The sequence below is a fragment of the Hippocampus zosterae genome, chromosome 11 (assembly GCF_025434085.1).
Source record: "Hippocampus zosterae strain Florida chromosome 11, ASM2543408v3, whole genome shotgun sequence".
Classification (NCBI taxonomy): Eukaryota; Metazoa; Chordata; class Actinopteri; order Syngnathiformes; family Syngnathidae; genus Hippocampus; species Hippocampus zosterae.
The window spans coordinates 7419552-7437287 of NC_067461.1; the positions used below are offsets into that span (position 1 = coordinate 7419552).

The window sequence follows — 17736 nt, forward strand, 5'->3', positions numbered from 1 at the left end:
CACAGGACGCATCGTACGAATCGCCGCAGTTTTACAGTGGTAAAACATACGCCAGCTTAAACATACGGCATGCATGCACGCACTCTAACACGTTAGCTTGAAGCATACGGTAGCATGCCAAAACATACAAATAAGATAAAAACACGTTTTTAAAAAGGCAACGAAAGCAGAACTGAGTTCGGGTGTATTTTATTTAGCCATCGTACAATGTTCTCACGTTTCTCGATCAATCATCACCTAGAAATCCATCAAAGTCCTCATCCTCTGTATCAGAAGCAGAGGACTGCACATCTCAGTTGTCATTGAATGCATCACATGCTAGTGTGAGTTGCTACGCATTGCCGAGCGGAAAGAAGGAGTAGCAACAGCAAAGTCAACATTTCTCTCGTGTGAAGCTTTCCCACATTTGAAAGTAAAGAACAGAGCGAAACATGGTGGCAGCGCGTGTGTGTGTAGAAAGAATTGAACAATTGTGTAAGTACCGTAATCCATCAAAAACGCCGCGTTCCCTCTCGTTGTTGCGTATTGTGGCGTAACTCGCCAAGCGCTGCCTCTCACTCTTTGTAAAGTTGTGTTTGCCACCGATCATCCATTGTTCCCATGCCGTTTGCAACTTTACTTTGAACGCCCGGTTGATGCCAATGTCCAGCGGTTGGAGTTCTTTAGTCAAGCCTCCGGGAATAACGGCAAGCTCAGAGTTCATTTGCTTGACTTGTTTTTTTCACCGCTGCTGTGAGATGGGCACGCATGCCAAAAGCATAACCGGTGGCTTTAAGTTTGAACTGAGCTTCGTAGGCGTGCGTGTCTTTTTGTCGAATTTATTTTCAGGGGTTCTTAGAAACCAAAACCGGAGTTGTTTTGCAACAAAGCACATTGCCACACTCTATACAAGTGTTGGTACTGGCTTGAGGCGTCCACTTACACGCCCACCCTTCACCATTGGCGGACTAGCTTGTCTGTCCTCTCTCTCCCTCTCTCTCTCTCTCTCCCTCTCCATATATGTATGTATACACGCCCACCTTTCCCTGATTGGCCGACTTCTTTCACAGTCACTTCCGCCTTTTCTCTATATAAACAGCGTGTCGGCAGTCAGTCAGATTTTGGAACTCAGCGCATATAAAGGACGCTCCGCACCATAAGGCGTACTGTCCATTTTGGCGAAAATTTAAGACTTTTAATGGCGCCTTATAGTCGTGAAAATACGGTATCTTCCGTTACGGTGTACATCAGCCAGGAGTTTTTTCCCTATGAGGTTGATGATAACCCATCCATCCATTTTCGGATCGGCTTTACCCTCACAAGGGGGTGCTGGAGCCTATGCCAACTGTCGTCGGGCAGTAGGCGGGGGACACCCTGAACCGGTTGCCAGCCAATCGCAGGGCACACAGAGACGAGTAACCATACGAGCTCACACTCACACCTGGGTATAATTTTGAGTGTTCAATCAGTCTGCTATGCATGTTTTTGGAATGCGGGAGGAAACCGGAGTACCCGGAGAAAACCCACGCAGGCACGGGGAGAACATGCAAACTCCACATAGGAAGGCCGGAGCTGGAATCAAACCCGGTACCTCTGCACTGTGAGGTCGACGTGCTAACCACTCATTTACCGGGCCGCCATTGAGGAAAATAATGTAAAATATTTGTAAAATGAGTGAAGTTACGTTTGTTTGCACGACAGAGTCCTGGATTCAGATTTTGAGGTGCCCACAAGTAAATGTCAAAATTGCATCACAGCAGCACTTATCTTTTTTAATTTAGCTTTGCTTCCATGGACCAAAAAGTGTAGTTTTGATGCTATCCTCAATCTGAATTCAAGAAATAAAAACTGATAATTTAAGAAAGAAAAAACAATTGTTCATTGGTTAGGTTGTCATATTTCAGCACCGTGGGATTAACCTGCAAGAAATTTGCTCCACAAAATTAGAACGTTGCTCCTCAAATGAAGTCATTCATTTGCAAAACCTGCTGCGCTACAAAATGTTGATTTCGAGCTTTGTTGGAAAGATGAAGTTGATCCGACAGGAACATAATTTGTTTAATCCCTCCCAAAAAAAAGATATCTCAGCTCTTTGTGTGTCGGGAGGAAAATCCACCCGTTCCTGTTGGGTCGGGTTTTCCTGCACACTGCGGCACAAGGACTCCTGACTAGCAATGAGAGTCAGCTAATCCGCCCCCCTCCCTTGTCAGCCTTTTATTGACGACGGCGCGTTTGATGGAGCGCGGACTCCACCCGCCACCAAGTGATCAATAAAAGGAGAAAAGCCTTTTTCTGATCAATAGAGAAGCTCATCTATTATCCCCCCCGGCAGCCGAGGTTCCCCGTCGCCCGGCTCCAACGCAATTCGTTTTTTCTTTTGTCGAGCGTGATGTGCCGAGCACGCATGAGTGAGTGGAAGCGCGCAGGAACAGGGACAGGTGAAGCAAGTCAATCAAATTCTCATCTCCGACCTCGCTGAACTTTGAAGACAAAGTTTGCCCCGCGGAGTCCGAGAGCATAAATTTGACTCGAGAACAAATTCACCTCATCTTAACCTCGAAAATCTCTGCTGGCATCTACAAACGTGAGCGTGATTTTAAACTCCAGTTCAAGGGCGCACTCCCCCCGCCCCCCTCCGCCAGTAGCTTGTTGGCTCATTTCCATTGACTGCATTGTGGATTGAGGTTTCCTAATCTTCAAACCGGTTTGGTTTTTGATTGAAAAGAATTTCTCTTTTTCTTGAAAAATCGTAATTGTGTAACCGTTCAATTGCATTCCATTTCTGGATGTGAATTGTGAACCGCGCGCGGTTCGCGGCGCACTAACCGCAAGCTCCATCTGTCGCCTCAGGCGGCAGAACTCGATTGCGTCTCCGGGGAAACCACAGCTAGAGCGTTCTTTTATGAAGGAGGATTATCGCTATTTGTTTGGCTCTCCTTAGCCAGAAAAAAAACCACTTGGAGGAAAAAATAATCAGGATCAGCTTGTGCTCAGTCTTGCCTCTTTTACAGTTCAATAATTTAAGTTTGACCAAGTGCTAAATTGCACCTACATTTAAATTGCTCATCTTAGCAACTTTTTTTTTTTTTGACAACCAGATGCGTCCGACTTTTTGAGAAAAGTTTCAGGAAGGTGCTTTTCTCCGTCGGTGACGAAGCGAGGTCATGTACACGATGTCCCGGTCGATAGATAGAAGTTCCACTTGACATTGATGTCATCTCGACAGCTCTTGATGTGGCTCTTCCGGAGCAATTGCGTCAGAAGAGGCTAATTTGCTCCCTGTAGCTGCTGTTGCATCCCCCGACATCTCGCCCACGTCGGCCTCAGATAAGAATTCATTTATTATTTTTTTCCATGTTTCATGTCCACATTAGCGTGCAGTGATTGTCAAAAGTTTCGATCTTTCAGTCTTTCAAGTGGTCGCTTTGGTGAGACTTCAAACTCTAAAACAAGACTGAGAAAGTGTTGAAAATAATTGGATTTGGAACGGCCTAATTTTTTTTTTCTTAAAATCGCAACACACACTTTCTACTATTTACTCACTTCATGCTAGACAAATATAGAGACTCTGTTCGAGTGTGAGTCACCTAAACCTTCCCAACTTCCAACATGTCTGTTTTTCTCTCATCATCAAATACACAAGCCACGATTCATCCCCTAATCTTTATCTTCTACTCAAAAGCTGTGCTGACCTCAACTCCAAAGTGATGCAACGCCGCCATCAACTAGGATCTAAAAACCAAGAATTTCACAGACACGCTGAGCCTGCCTGTTTAAAAACAATTTGGCATAGACTCATCGGTGGTGGTACACAGTTGGTTTCCATTTGACAAAGAAAATCATCCACGGCAGTGAATGACCTCCAGAATCTGTGCATATTGTATTTTCACTGCATGATTTGGGATTTTAATTCTGTTTTGTGGTGAGCGCTGGAATTATAATATCCGAAAATATCTGCTTCAAACCAAACTGGCTTATTTACTTCTTTATTTTGGACAAGGGTCCTTTATACTTTTAAGGTGGGTCCCATCTTGATAATTAGACATGTCGATTGCTCAAAAAAAAAAGTGAGCAGCCTGAGGCAGTTGTGCCGAGGATCCAGAATACATGCGCTTGGACTTTTGACACCAGTTTGGTGAGATCCGCACAGAGACACGCGAGCACGTGGCCTCTTGTTGTTTTGGTGTGTGCTCATTAGCGGTTAGCCTGTATGAAAACATTCAAACATGACGTTGTTCCATAGCCTTGCCATCTGTCATTGCTCTCCTCCTCCGTTCACCTACAGCATGTTCGCTGGCCTAATTGCAATTAAAGTGCGCACATGGGAAGTGTCTGTGTGTGTGTGTGTGTGTGTGTGTGTGTGTGTTTGTGTATGCACTGCTCTCATCACCCTTGACTGGATTAATTAAATTAGAATAGTGTCTCCTGTAATGGGAAAAGTCTGAACAAATAGTCTCAAAGTGCCACTTGAGCTCGCTGAGCTCCTTCGAAAGGATTCAATACCTTTTCATTGTGATGCAACCACAGAACGCAAACGTTTCTGAACAAAAGTTTGTTAGCTCATTGCTAACACACAATGCACAGCACCATCCGTATTTCATAAAACAGATATTTGAACACACATGGGTGAAGCAACTCATGTGGACATACAGTACAATATAACAATACCCTTAGGTATATATTCTTTATCCTCTGCAATAAACAACCCATATTGCTGCAGTTTACCCAACAGCTGGTTATATAGGTAGAGACATTGTACTGCCAAGGCACGCACACAGGAAAGAGCTTCACAATTAACCGAAGCATCAATTCATGATATCACATAGAAACTGTTTAATTATTCACATTGTCTTTTATTATGTTATAACTCTGTTTTTACAAAGTAAAATAGTTTAGAGTGCGAATTTACTTTGAAAAAAATATATTGATATTTTTTTGAGGAGGTGGAATGGCACAATGGCATTTCCATTCGTTTCAGTGCCCAAAGATGATTTGAAATATCAATGTTTTCAGTGGCAAATGCGTTCACTGAAAGAATTCAAATCAGTCAAAGCACGACTGTATTTTTACATCATCAATATTTTTACATCATCAATATTACAAGTTCTTCCTTTTTACACATCCTGAGTTGTTAAATGTAAATGTTCCTAAGCAAAACAAGTTTGTAGCTTGCAGGCAGCAAGGAACAAAATGACAAAAAAACTCATGAAATTATCCGGACAAAACAAAGTCAATAAACTAGAATAATCCACTCGTTCTAAACTTTTTATACTTGCCCAACGTTTACTGCTCTTAAAATGTGGTCCAATTAAATGTTTCCTGTGTGACTTCATTACGCGGCAAACAGATGTCACCTCAACACATTGGTGAGCAACCAGAGGTGCTCGACATCTGGACAAGACACTCTTGACAACATCACGCGCACACACACATACACACACACACACACACATTCTTACACAAAAGTGAGTTTACCTTATAAGGACATCACTTCGAAGATAGACAGTTTCCCCGGCAAGTTTGTGGAAGTTATCATCATGTTATATGGCACATATGCACACACACACACACGCACAAACACACACACACACACGTGTTTCCAATCAAGATTTATAAGTGTACCACTGACATTTCCGATGTTTGTGCGTGTGTGCGCGCGCGTGTGTATGTGTGTGTGTGTGTGTCTTAGGGAGTCCCCTGGATGTTCCAAAGGTCCTTATTTGGTTAGCAAGCCATACTTCATATCGGGACAAAGATAGAGAGGCTGTCCTGGGGAAACTCCCTGTGTAAATGAACTGAACAAAATAGTCGAAATAACATAAAGAGGGAGTTAGAGACACACACACACAGACAGAAGTACAAAATGAAGAGCATCTGTTTATGGCGTCATCAACCGTTTGTCATTTTGCCATCCAATAAAGACCAGCAGTCCTGAAAATGTGATTTTTACAGGACCGCCAGGCCTCACAATGCGAGTGTGAGCTGAGGAAAATAATACGCAAAATTGAAGCCATTGTGCCAACAGGCTTTTAGATATCTTGAGGGACCTCCGAAGTGGAAATTCCCTAAAATCGGACAGAATTGTTGAATGGGGAGAGGGGAATCTGCAGTGGTTACCTCGAGTTACGAACAAAACAAAACTTACGTAGAATGATTTCATCGGTGTTTGCTTTTTTTCTAAAGAAACTGGGGCAGATTGATTCGAATCAGAAATCAGACCTTGAGGGAGGGGGGCATATGCTCCCAGCCGTAATAATATCTTTGCCTTTCTTGCAAGAAAAATACATCTCTTAGAGTTTCCTAACAGTAAACAACAAAAGATTCCCACAACACCGCTTCTTAAAAAAAGTGTAAATGAACTCATGTGTGAAGTTGTGCAGCTGCCATGGTTAAATGAGCTCCGCCGTACAGCTGCGGACACAAGAGACAAACATGGCAGCGCATCAAGGGGTAAGCTAGCAAGTGTGCGCCTTAATTAATTTGGAAGTTCAACTGGATCCCAGGTGTGGATGTTTGTGTGAGCTCAAATGCTCCTTATTAGCCTCGATAAAGACCACATTGTGTTTGCGCGTGTGTGTGTGTGTGTGTGTGTTTGTGTGGAAGTAAGTATGCGCGCAAGCTCGTTAGCCTGCCCGCTGACAGCATGTTGTTGTGGTTAGCTTCTGCGGCTACTGCCATTATCAGCACATAAAACCATACGTGAATGCAGATGCCCGCACTTCATGATCGTGTGGATGGTGTGCGTCTCACCTTTCGCGGTTCGCTCTTCGTAGATTCGTCTATTTGCGCAATTTTTGTGTCTCAATGTTGATGACATATTTATTTGTCAGGGAATTTAGCCTGAGTTGTAACAAGACGTTACAGTCCCTGCCACGTGTGTATGTACAGTATTTGCACGCTTGTGTTGCTTTTTTGTCAAGTGGCCCAAACTATTAAAAAATGTATATATATACAGGTACCTATATATCAAACTTTCAAAATATCATGTGAAAGTTGACACAACCAATCAAGCATACAACCTGCATGTTCACTACAATGCACTCGTTTTGTTCACAAGTCCACCCACAACAAATCTGTTCTACTCAAACAAAGCGGCCTGCAGCCTGACAGGCTACACACACACACACACACACACACACACACACACACACAAACTTAAAATAAGACCTAGTTTTCCCAAACTCTCTTTTTCCGATCCAAATATGTTATAGAGGGGCGGCATTTGCGTGACCCAATTTTGCAATGATAATCATCATCATCATCATATTATTATGCTTTACAACTTCCTGCATGACTTTGTGCCAGGGAACCTGTTTACATTCATTACTGCCAATTTCATCAGCAGCTCAGAGTGAGAGAGTGAGAGTGAGAGAGCATACTCATAATAATATATAAATGATAAAATAATAAGGCCATTTTAAAACTAACATATGTAAAAAGAACACAACTCATCCACATAGAAGGTAATTCATACATAATTCATTTGGTTCATGTACATTAAACAATAACGCAGTATATATATATTTTTTGGGGACCCTCGCAATGCTTTTAATGTTCTTCCAATGCAGTTAATACATATTTAATGCTGTTATTCTTCATACACGTAATGAACATCCGGCGTACTTAATACACTTAAAATGCAATTAATGCATACTTAATGTGGTTAATTTACAGACGAGCCATACATGCCCCATGCATACAATTAATATTGGTATGATATCCATACTGTACATCAGTGCGCATACAGGAGTATGATTACAGACACTGTAAAAGAATCAATTTTTAATGCAATTCCTACACACGGTCCAATTGTACACATTTAGCACTACTAATACACTTACAGTGCAATTAATCCAAATAATTTGTTCCCCCGCACACACACACACACTTTCTAGCCATACAATGACAAGATGTCCACCGCTATAAATACCCAAAAGGTGCGAATGTGTGAAAAACGAGACACGAGGGAGGAGAAGTGATACGTCTCAGCTGCTTTCTAGGAGCCAGATGGAGGCCATTTGTCAGGGATGCAAACACACGGTGGTCTCGGTTGTGTGCACCTTTCCAAGCCCAAATTCCCCCCAAAGTGTATATGTGTGTGTGTGTGTGCTGCCATGCAAGAATGAAGGCACCGCTGTCTTCAATCCACAAGGATCAACTGTAGTGTGGAGAAGTGAGGATCACCCGCCGGGAATTAAATTAAGGTTGGACCTCTCCAGTACATTCTTTTTCCCCAAGAGGAAATAATTGGAACTTAACTGTTTCTTACTTTTTTTTTCCACCACTGCCACTTTTGACCAATTAGTAATCAATTAATCTGCATCCTATGAGGCCCAAATGGCAGATGTGACACCCACTAGGAACCTCCTGGACCTTACTACTATCGCACTACTGGCGTGCAGAAATGTAATCCCGTAGTGCAGGGATGTCAAACTCATTTTAGTCGCAGGCCTATTTGGAGTCTTACCCCATAGGGCCGTTCTGACAGTGAAGCAACAAAATTATTACTTGTACACAACAAATGAATAGATTACTCATTTTGAAATCAATCAAGTCAATTATAATAGTTTGTTCAATAATTGTTCGAGTGAGTGTAAACCGGGTAACAATGATTGCAAAATATCAACGTTATTTATTACATGTGACTATTTGACATTTCGGTCTAGGTTTTAGCAAGTTAACACGCATGATTTGCTTTCGTGGGCCACATAAAATGACCTAGTGGGCCGGATTTGGCCCCCAGCCCTTGAGTTTGACATCATACCATAGTTGAAAGTAATAGCAGAAAAAAAAACCTTGCCGGTAAGAGACTGTTGACATTAAACTGCTTACTTTATCTTCACTAGTAGGCTTTGGCATACGAGTAGGTCAACTGCAAGTAACTAGTGAGGCAGAACTGTTCACAAGTTGACATCTGTGCACTACTGGTGAAGCTAAAGTTACTCATAAAAAATAGTTTCCACTACTGTCAGACATTGCTGCATACTAGTAGGACAACCTTGGTATCCTAGCAGCACATCAATATGTAACTACTGAGGCAAATCTGTGCACTAGTTGACATCTGTGCAATGACAACTCGTCAACTATGTACCGCTCGTGAAATGCGAGATATTCACACAATTTCACAAAGTCTCAAGTCGTAACACTAGAATAGTCGTAACTTGTGGGCATTTTGATGCTGCAAGTGGCTACTAGTGGATGGCACTATCCTTCTCGCTTGGACTAGTCGTGTACCTAGTCACTTTTATTAGGGAGCTTTCAGTTAGGTTTCATTGCGTGCTAGTTGACCAAAAGTGGCACTAGTGATGAAAATAAAAATTAAAAAAAAACATACGAGCAAGGCAGACATTCTACTTAGTACGCTGAAATGACTCCCTAGTGAGGACAAAGAGCATTCTTGTACATGGACGTCAAGGATATTGAAGAAACGCTTCAACGGCTTTTCATACACACACACGCGCACGGCAGCATCGAGTCACTTGTTTACGCTGCCCTCACTGTACATCTCATCACTTGATTGGATACAGGCGTTTCGACACAGCTTACTGCAAACAATGTAGGCTACTGTCAAATATTAGACACGCATAGCACCGCAAGTTAGCGTGAGTGTGTGTGCAGATGTCAAGAGTCACACACACGCACACACATCGGTCTGGAAACAATCTTCCCTGGCCCTGTTGGTGGACCAAATATCCCGTTGCCATGACAATGCGTCACACAAACCCCCGTGTGGGTCACGTGCATGCGTTTATTCTGATGATGAATGGACGTGTGTGTGTGTGTGTGTCTGTGTGTGTGTGCGCGTGTTTGCACGTGTACGATGTCTGCCAGCTTCAACAGACAAGTCACCATTCACGAATTCGGTGGAGGAAAAAAAAACATAGACCGCCACCCCCTCATCGATTTCCTGCTGTGTAACTAATATGGCCGACGACCCGATTTGACCGTTTTCCACATGACCTCACTCGATCCCGCCACGTGTTAGCTCCACTCGCACCAGACAAGAGACTCGTTTAGCACGACGACGTTTCAAACTCACTTTCACACGCTTTCATTCGGTTCCGATTCTGATTCTGATCCTTATTGAGGGCAAGTGCGGTAGTGACCCACCAGAGCCAGCAGATGGAGCTTTGTCATGCTCATGACTGCCATCTAATGGACCGGAGTCACCCAGGCATAGATGCCCACTTTTAGTTTTTGTTTTAGTCAGATGAGGTGGTTGTATTGACAACTAACAGTGAGCGCTGCCGTGTTTGACCCTGATGATTCAACATTAAGAGCCAGGGGAGGGGGGGGGGGGTTAATTAAGGTACTGTAATACATTTGCATAATAGTTTGATTAGGCCTCATTAAGTGCACCCTGACATGCCTCCCCATTACCTCCACTAAATGATCTCCATTGCCCCTCTCTCTACATCTCCTTTACACTCACAGAATGTCCTCTATCCATCCTCTGTCTCCTCTAAAGCTTCACAAAATGTCCTTTATTACACCTCCATACCTTCCAAAAATGTCTTATTACCACTTTATACACTCTAAATGTTATTAGTTCAAAATTAACCCAATTATCGGTCATAAAAGGACAGACTGCTAATTAACCATTAAAATCACTGGGTTAAAAAAAAAACAAACAAACAGGCAAACGCCCCCCCCCCCCCAAAAAACAATTTTGATCAGAAAATGGACTGAGCAATTTTTTGGTCGTTTGCTCCATCCGCCTTCATTGGCCCTCCCTCCCCTTTTCTACCGTTCATCCCTTCTCCTTCATCTCTCACCTGTTCGTCATCCCTCCACCATCACCCCTCCCTCCTCCATCCAGCTGCTTTGTGCGCAGCGGTCTGTTAGTCGTTGGCTTCTTCTCCGGTCCAGAAGGTTGAGAACTGCTCTCCATCTGCTCCGGTGGGACGCGCTCCCCGTCGAATAGGTTAATCCACTCCGCTTTGTGTTTGTGTGCGTTGGTAATTAGCAGGATTCAACTCTGCTTGGTTTGGATCCAGCCGATAGTTCAACCTGCGTCGTGAGAAAACGAAAGGTTCTGCTACACGTCCGTTCAAGTGCCTTCAAATCGCAACGAGAACGACACGTCTTGTCTTAATACACTCTTTTGTATGTTTTAGTCTCACTATGGTGTCTAAAAGAAAATCTACAATGCGGCACTTTGAGGTGCATTCTTATCCGTGCATATCGTTTAACGTACACAGATAAGAAACATCGTAATTTGTTGTGACCAGAAGGGTTATTTTATGGTTTCTTTCCACTAATGGCATTGTGTGCGCATTTGTGTGGTTTTATTTTGTGATCTCTGAAAGGCTAAATTAGTAGCGTTCTTGTCATGGATTTGGATCTGAGTTTTTTTTGGGGGGGGGTTGGTCCAGATGGGGGAACGCAGATAAACAAGCACACATGCAACTTGCCGAAAAGTACCCGACTGACGGGGTCTATCGCCCCCGGCGTTGTTTTCATTGCACAGTGACCCGATGAAGTGTTTTGTCCGTTATTAGGGCATGAAAACAATCGGGAAATCCGATCAGCATTCCAAGTGAAATTTTTTGCACATTTCTTCTTCTCTCTTCTACTATCCTCTCTTCAGACTATTTTTCATACGAACTTGAAGTCTTTGGTCCAAACTGTGCCGCCACCAAGCCAACCAACCAAAACCAAGCAAATCCTTTTATAAATCGGTGGAGTGTAATTTTGTTGGCGAAAGCAAAACGGCCTTGAGGAACATGATCGTTCCAAGCGGTTTGGTGGCCCTGCGCTCCCGTTTTAATCTCCTTAAGGTCAACCTGAGGCTGAATCGTGACCTTGCAAAAATAAATGCGTCCCGCGCTCTTTTCGATAACATTCTTAAAGGGATATTAACGCTCATAGAATACAGCTCGGAATATTTTGGGCTGAATTGCCGGTGGAATGTGGTGATTTCCGTTACATGTACTTGGGCAAAGTTGAATCCAAGTTTAGTTCATACCAAAGTAGCGTCCGAGGTCTGTATGGTGTATTTATTGTGCGTCATTAGGCTTCGCTGCCAAGCTCTCCCCCAGGGCAAACTGAAAATAAAAATGCTATGAAAGATGATATGACCGATCCCTTTGCTATTAATTGGTTCAAAATGAGTAGCAATCAGGAAGGAAAAAAACTAAAAGAAAACTTTGAAGGGCGCCTGGGAAAAAAATGATTTTAGAATGACTGATTCAAAGCAAAATAGGAGATTTTTTTTGTACATTACTCGTGATAGCCGCTGATCAAATTTCATGTTACCAAGTCAAACAAAACTATCTTTGCGTTATCAAAATGAAGAAAAACTGAAATTCATCATTGAAGGAGCCCTGAAAACGTAGGCCACTTACAAGCCAAAACAATTTTTTGGGGGGTGTCTTTTTTTGGGAATTGGTTCTTGACTTTTTTTCGACCGTCGATTCCTGCTCGGCATGTCGGCCAAGTTTCCCGTTCGCTAAATCTAACTAGCTTTAGGGGGCTTGCTTAATTTTCTTGATATTCCAATAGAAATTTGACTTTGAAAAAGCTTGGAAATAATCAAAATGGCAGATTTTTTTTTTTTTGTCTCTTCGGCTAATGCTTCGTGAAACGTTTGTGCTTGGATACGACAGCAAAATTTCAAGTGGCGGGTTTGAAGCAGACGTAGTGGAACTAACATTTTCAAATATTCTGGGCTAGTCATCATGGATTATGCCACTACCTCAATATAAAATTGAATTTGAATTAACAATCTTGCAGAAGTTGGCATCTTATTTTGGTGTCAGAACACCATCAAAAAGGTGATTTTATTTTATTTTTTTAAAGAACTCAAACTTACTTTTGCCAAATAGTTTTGCTCTGCATGGTGGGAAATCCCAAACTTTTTTTTCCTCTCAATCTCTCAGCCTTTTTTCCTCACTTTTCTCTTTGCTTCTCTTTTTTTTCCCCCCTCTCTTCTCTTCCGCCTTTCCCTCCTCTTCAGTAAAACCATCAACGTGAAAATAATTGACGACGAGGAGTATGAGAAGAACAAAACCTTCTACGTAGAGATCGGAGAACCTCGCCTGGTGGAGAGCGATGACCCCAAAGGTCGGCAGGAGCCTCATTGAGCGAATCGCCGTCTTGTGCACCACATCTCATCATCGTGTGTGCGTGCGTGTGTGTGTTTTGTGTATTCATTTGTGCCATGTTGTTTGGTTTTATACCATGCATGCATTTACCACCCCCCTATTTGTGTGTGTGTGTGTGTGTGTGGGTGTCCCATACAGGAAGAGCATAACCATTAGGATCTTAGACCGTGAGGAGTACAATAAGCAGTCCTCCTTCTACATTCTACTCCAAGCCCCCCAGTGGAGGAGAGGCAACGGGACAGATTGGACAGGTGTGAGCCCCCCTCCCCGCCCTCTTCCCTCTCCAGACTTTCTACAGCAAGGAGAATTGGACCCTCAATCAAATGGCCACCCTGTTTATGTACTTGAATAGGAATCAAATTTGGATCAACGCCAAATTGTACTTTACACTGTTCAAAAAAAAAAAAACTCTCCCATAGGTTTCAGCATTTCGTTTCAAAACACCAAATTTAATTAATAGAATTTAATAGATGCTCGCCGTATTTTTCCCAGAAAAACTCCGGAATTAGTCACATGAGAAGTATTTTTCGGTTGTATGCATAGTATAGAAAATAACATGCAAAAACAATTTTAAGCATCAAGTAATAACCGAAAAAAAGGGCAAGGCTGAAGCACCGGCCTGAAAATTGCCTTTCCTAAAATTTCAATAGAGCAAAAATAAATGAATAAATAATGTATAGTCACATTATCATGTCGAACAGTTTTATATTTGATCAATTCCATGACTTATTTTCCAATTTAAATTTGCCTTAAACCCCAACAAACAAACACAGCTTCCCCAGTTTTACACCCAAAACTGAAACACATCTGTATTTTACATTGGTGCTCACTTTACATGTTTCAAACATAAATTAGCTTTTTAGATTTTAATTTCCTTGTCTTAACTTGAAAAAAAAAGTCTGAAAATAAAGAGTTTGGCTTTTTTTCCACGAAATTAAAATAATAATCCTTTTTTTTAGCAATTTTTATGTGGAACTCAAAACCAAATTTTAAATCATGTGACCTTTTCATGTTTTAAGTGTCACTATCTTAATAATCATGGCAACGTTTCTATGATTATCGTGACCTTTTCTTTGCTGATTGACTGGGCAAAAAGGCATTCCACTGTGTGGCATCCATTTTGACAGGCCTTTTGATTGAGGTGAAGCACTTCTCCTGCTTCTCTTTTTTACGTTTACATTTTTCTACTTTTCCTCTTTTGCTTCCCTTCAGAAATTAGCTTGAGCGGGAATCACACCTGTCCTCTCATCTTCCTCCGCCGCCTCCTCCGGGCTTTCTTTTTTTTCTTCTTTTTCCACCCCATCCTGCTACTCAGCAGCGTTTGGGGCTCTGTGAAATCTGCTGCTGTGAGTTAAAATGTCCCCGCTTTCTCACTGCGACGTTTTTTAAAGTGTTCACAGGTGGAATGTACATTCAAGGGAGGGCGCAAAAGCACACAGACACGCAAATAATGGCTGTGCTTCATTCCAATGGGGAATGATAGGAAAATAATAAAAAAATCAAATCTTAAGATAACACAAAGTCCAAAACCCATGTGAAAAACCTGCACAAATTTCTTATATTAAAAATAACCTTTATATAACCCCGCACTAGCGTCAACTTTACATATAAAGTAAAACATCAGTAAGCGGACTCATGATACTAGTTAGTAGACAGCGACGACGTAAGTATGAAGACTTCGATATCAAGGAGAAGATCGTGATGACAACAATCAATCGACAATTATGGAGCCAAAGGCCAGACATTGAAATCAGTTGGTAAACAATGACAGCACCAGAAAGTAGACAGTTACGGAATTAGTGAGCGGACATTACAACACCAGTAAGTAGATGGTGACGACATCAGTAAGTGGTAGTGATGCTACGAGCGAGCGACATTTGGAAAGAATGTTTTTTTAAAAATAGATTCATAAATGAATGAAAAAAATTGAGTGATTACTCAATTATTAAAATAATCATAATAATAATCGTTTAAATAATGTACAGTTACTCCAAGTATCGGTATGGACCGATCTCACTTGTGGATAATTGGTATCAGCAGTGTAAAACCCTAATCAGAAGATCACTACTACGTCGACGCTGTCAGCGATAAGCCAGTGATGATGGCAGGAAGTAGACTGTGACAACATCAGTAGGCAGACTCTTAACATCAGTAAGTCGATCTCTGGAACACCGGTCAAAGCATGATGACGACATCAGTTGCAGGACATTAATGACATTCATTAGTAGACTGTAAAAACGGCAGTAAGCGGTCCGTTATATCAGTCATTAGACTGTGACAACACCATAAGTAGACAGTGACGACATCAGTAAGAAGACTGTGACATTAATCGGGACTTCATTATGACTCCAGTAAGTAGTCAAAGACGACATCATTGAGTAGACTGTTATGACGGACAGTAAGAAGACTGTGATAACAATCGCGATAACAAGTCGACTGTGACCACGCCAGTTTGTCGACAATGATAACAGCATTCACTAGACTGTGACAACAACAGTCGAAAGATTGTGGCGACACCAGTAAGTAGACAGTGATGACATCGGTAAAAAGACTCTGACATCACCAAGGAGGCGATGACGACACACACCAATGAGAAGACAGTGACAACACCAATAAGTAGACGGTGACACCATCTATCCATTTTCTAATCTGTTTAGGGTCGCGGGCATGCTGCTGCTTAGCGCAGCTGTCTTCGGGCAGTAGGTGAGGGACCCCCTGAACTGGTTGCCAGCCAATCGCAGGGCGCACACTCAAATTAACCACCATTGGCACTCACACTCACACCTAGGGACAATTTAGAGTGTTCCATGAACCTGCCATTCATGTTTTTGGAATGTGGGAGGAAACCCGATTACCCGGAGAAAACCCACGCATGTGGAGAACATGCAGACTCCACACAATTAGGCCGGAGCAGAAATCGAACCCTGCACCTCTGCACTGTGAGGCCGATGTGCTAACTATCAATAGATTTTGCTAACACCAGTTGACAGACAAGTCAGACACCACCAGATAGATTATAACTTTTTCATAATCCCGTGATTGGCGAGAAGAAATCACAGATAGGCGCGGCCCGGTGGTCTGGATGGAAATCACAGATAGGTTTGCTGCCATCGTAATGTGAGCCATTTTGTAACCGCATTTCATCGCTCTTCAAATCGTTTTTGTCCAAAATGACAAAATACTCATTGCATGTGTCGTGGCTGGAGAAATAAATCTTATCACAATAGTTTCCACTTGCCCAGAGGAGAAATGGATGCCCTTTACATCACCTAACTCTACCATGTACACTAATTAAAGCTCGCCCATATTACACACAAGGGTGCTATCAGTGCTTTGTGTTTACCAGGCGCGTGTTATGGATCGGACAGCAAAAAGATGAAGCACACCTCTGGGACGCGCACACGCGGGAACGCGTACACACTTTTGAGCGCTTGCAGTCCTTAGCGGGTATTGAACAGGTCCCGCGCGCACAGTTTTTTTATGACCTCCATCTCTGCACGCGCGTGTACTTTGTGTGTTATCGGAAAAGTCATCAGATGATGTTCTAATTTCATCAGGCGCTGCGTTACCCTTTAGTGGTTTCGCTAACTAATGAGATTCATTAGAACAGCTGTGTCGTTGATTAGTCAAGCTTCTCGTGGTATGTCCGTGCCTACTTTTCATTTTTGAGTTTTGGCCCCCGTGTTTTACCAAATGAAGACGTTTAACCAATCTGAAAACTGGAGAGAACGCTTAACTCTTTAAAAATAAATGACTTCACAAGCGGTAATATCAACGATGAGCCAACGTTAAAATTTAAGTGCAACTGATTTATACATGCCTGAATTGAATTTTCGGATTTTTTGTAACCAGTACGTGAGTCACACGAGGAAGCTGACTCAGAACACGAACGACTTCGTTTCGTTTCATTTTCAACTCGCAGGTGAGGTCACGCACACTCGACTTGTGTGTGCGTGTGTGTGTGAGGGAGAAGTTTGCGGATGACCTCGTGATATTACACATTTATTTTGTGTTGTAGAAAAAAAAGAAAAAGCCTAGGGAGTGCAAGAGGCGAGTTCATAGCAGGCTGAAAGTGCAGCGTGTGAAGAAGGAAGAGCCCTGAGAGGGCAAAACAGCCCAAAACACATGGGTCAGGACCCATGCGCACTCACACACACTCGCACTGATTTACACGCACATGCACACAGCGGATCTCAATGGGAATATACGTGACAGATTTTGTCTGACAGCAATGTCCTCTCGCCCTCCTTTTTCCTTGACTCCCGCGTAAGTGTGTGTGTGTGTTTGTGTGTGTGTATGAGTCAGTGTTGTGTTGTGTTACATAACTTCGGTGTTAGCATCTGCTAATTGTGTGAATATCCACTTTTTTTTCACGTTCTCCAAATTCCCATGTCTTGAGAAATGAAAGAGAAATGTTACCAAGCAAGCAATTCACAAGCAATTTCAGCAGCAATTGCGTTCTCGAGTGCCACAACAAGAGACGATTTAAAAACAAGCGATAGTCCACCTCCCGCAGTTGTCACAGCCATCCCGTGTCATTCAGCCAGTCGCGATGAGCATCTGTGGACATGTTATCAAGTCTGCATTTGCGAGCTAATGTGTGCTTAAACAAGCGGCGACAGCTCTTAAGTGCTGCAGCATAACCTAGAGG

General features: G+C 42.6%; 1 protein-coding gene across 5 annotated transcripts in view; it reads left to right on the forward strand.

The window, feature by feature from the left end:
• slc8a1b (solute carrier family 8 member 1b) overlaps nucleotides 1-17736 on the forward strand; it is an 86201-nt gene that overhangs the window by 51767 nt on the left and 16698 nt on the right. The window contains exons 2-3 of one of the 5 annotated variants that reach the window (XM_052080350.1): nucleotides 12938-13103; nucleotides 13224-13338. In XM_052080350.1, coding sequence (XP_051936310.1) covers nucleotides 13033-13103; nucleotides 13224-13338 — 186 coding nt within the window. In that variant the 5' untranslated portion in view covers nucleotides 12938-13032. The remainder of the gene's footprint in view (nucleotides 1-12937; nucleotides 13104-13223; nucleotides 13339-17736) is intronic. The other 4 variants (XM_052080349.1, XM_052080347.1, XM_052080348.1 and 1 more) reach the window with 4 other exon arrangements.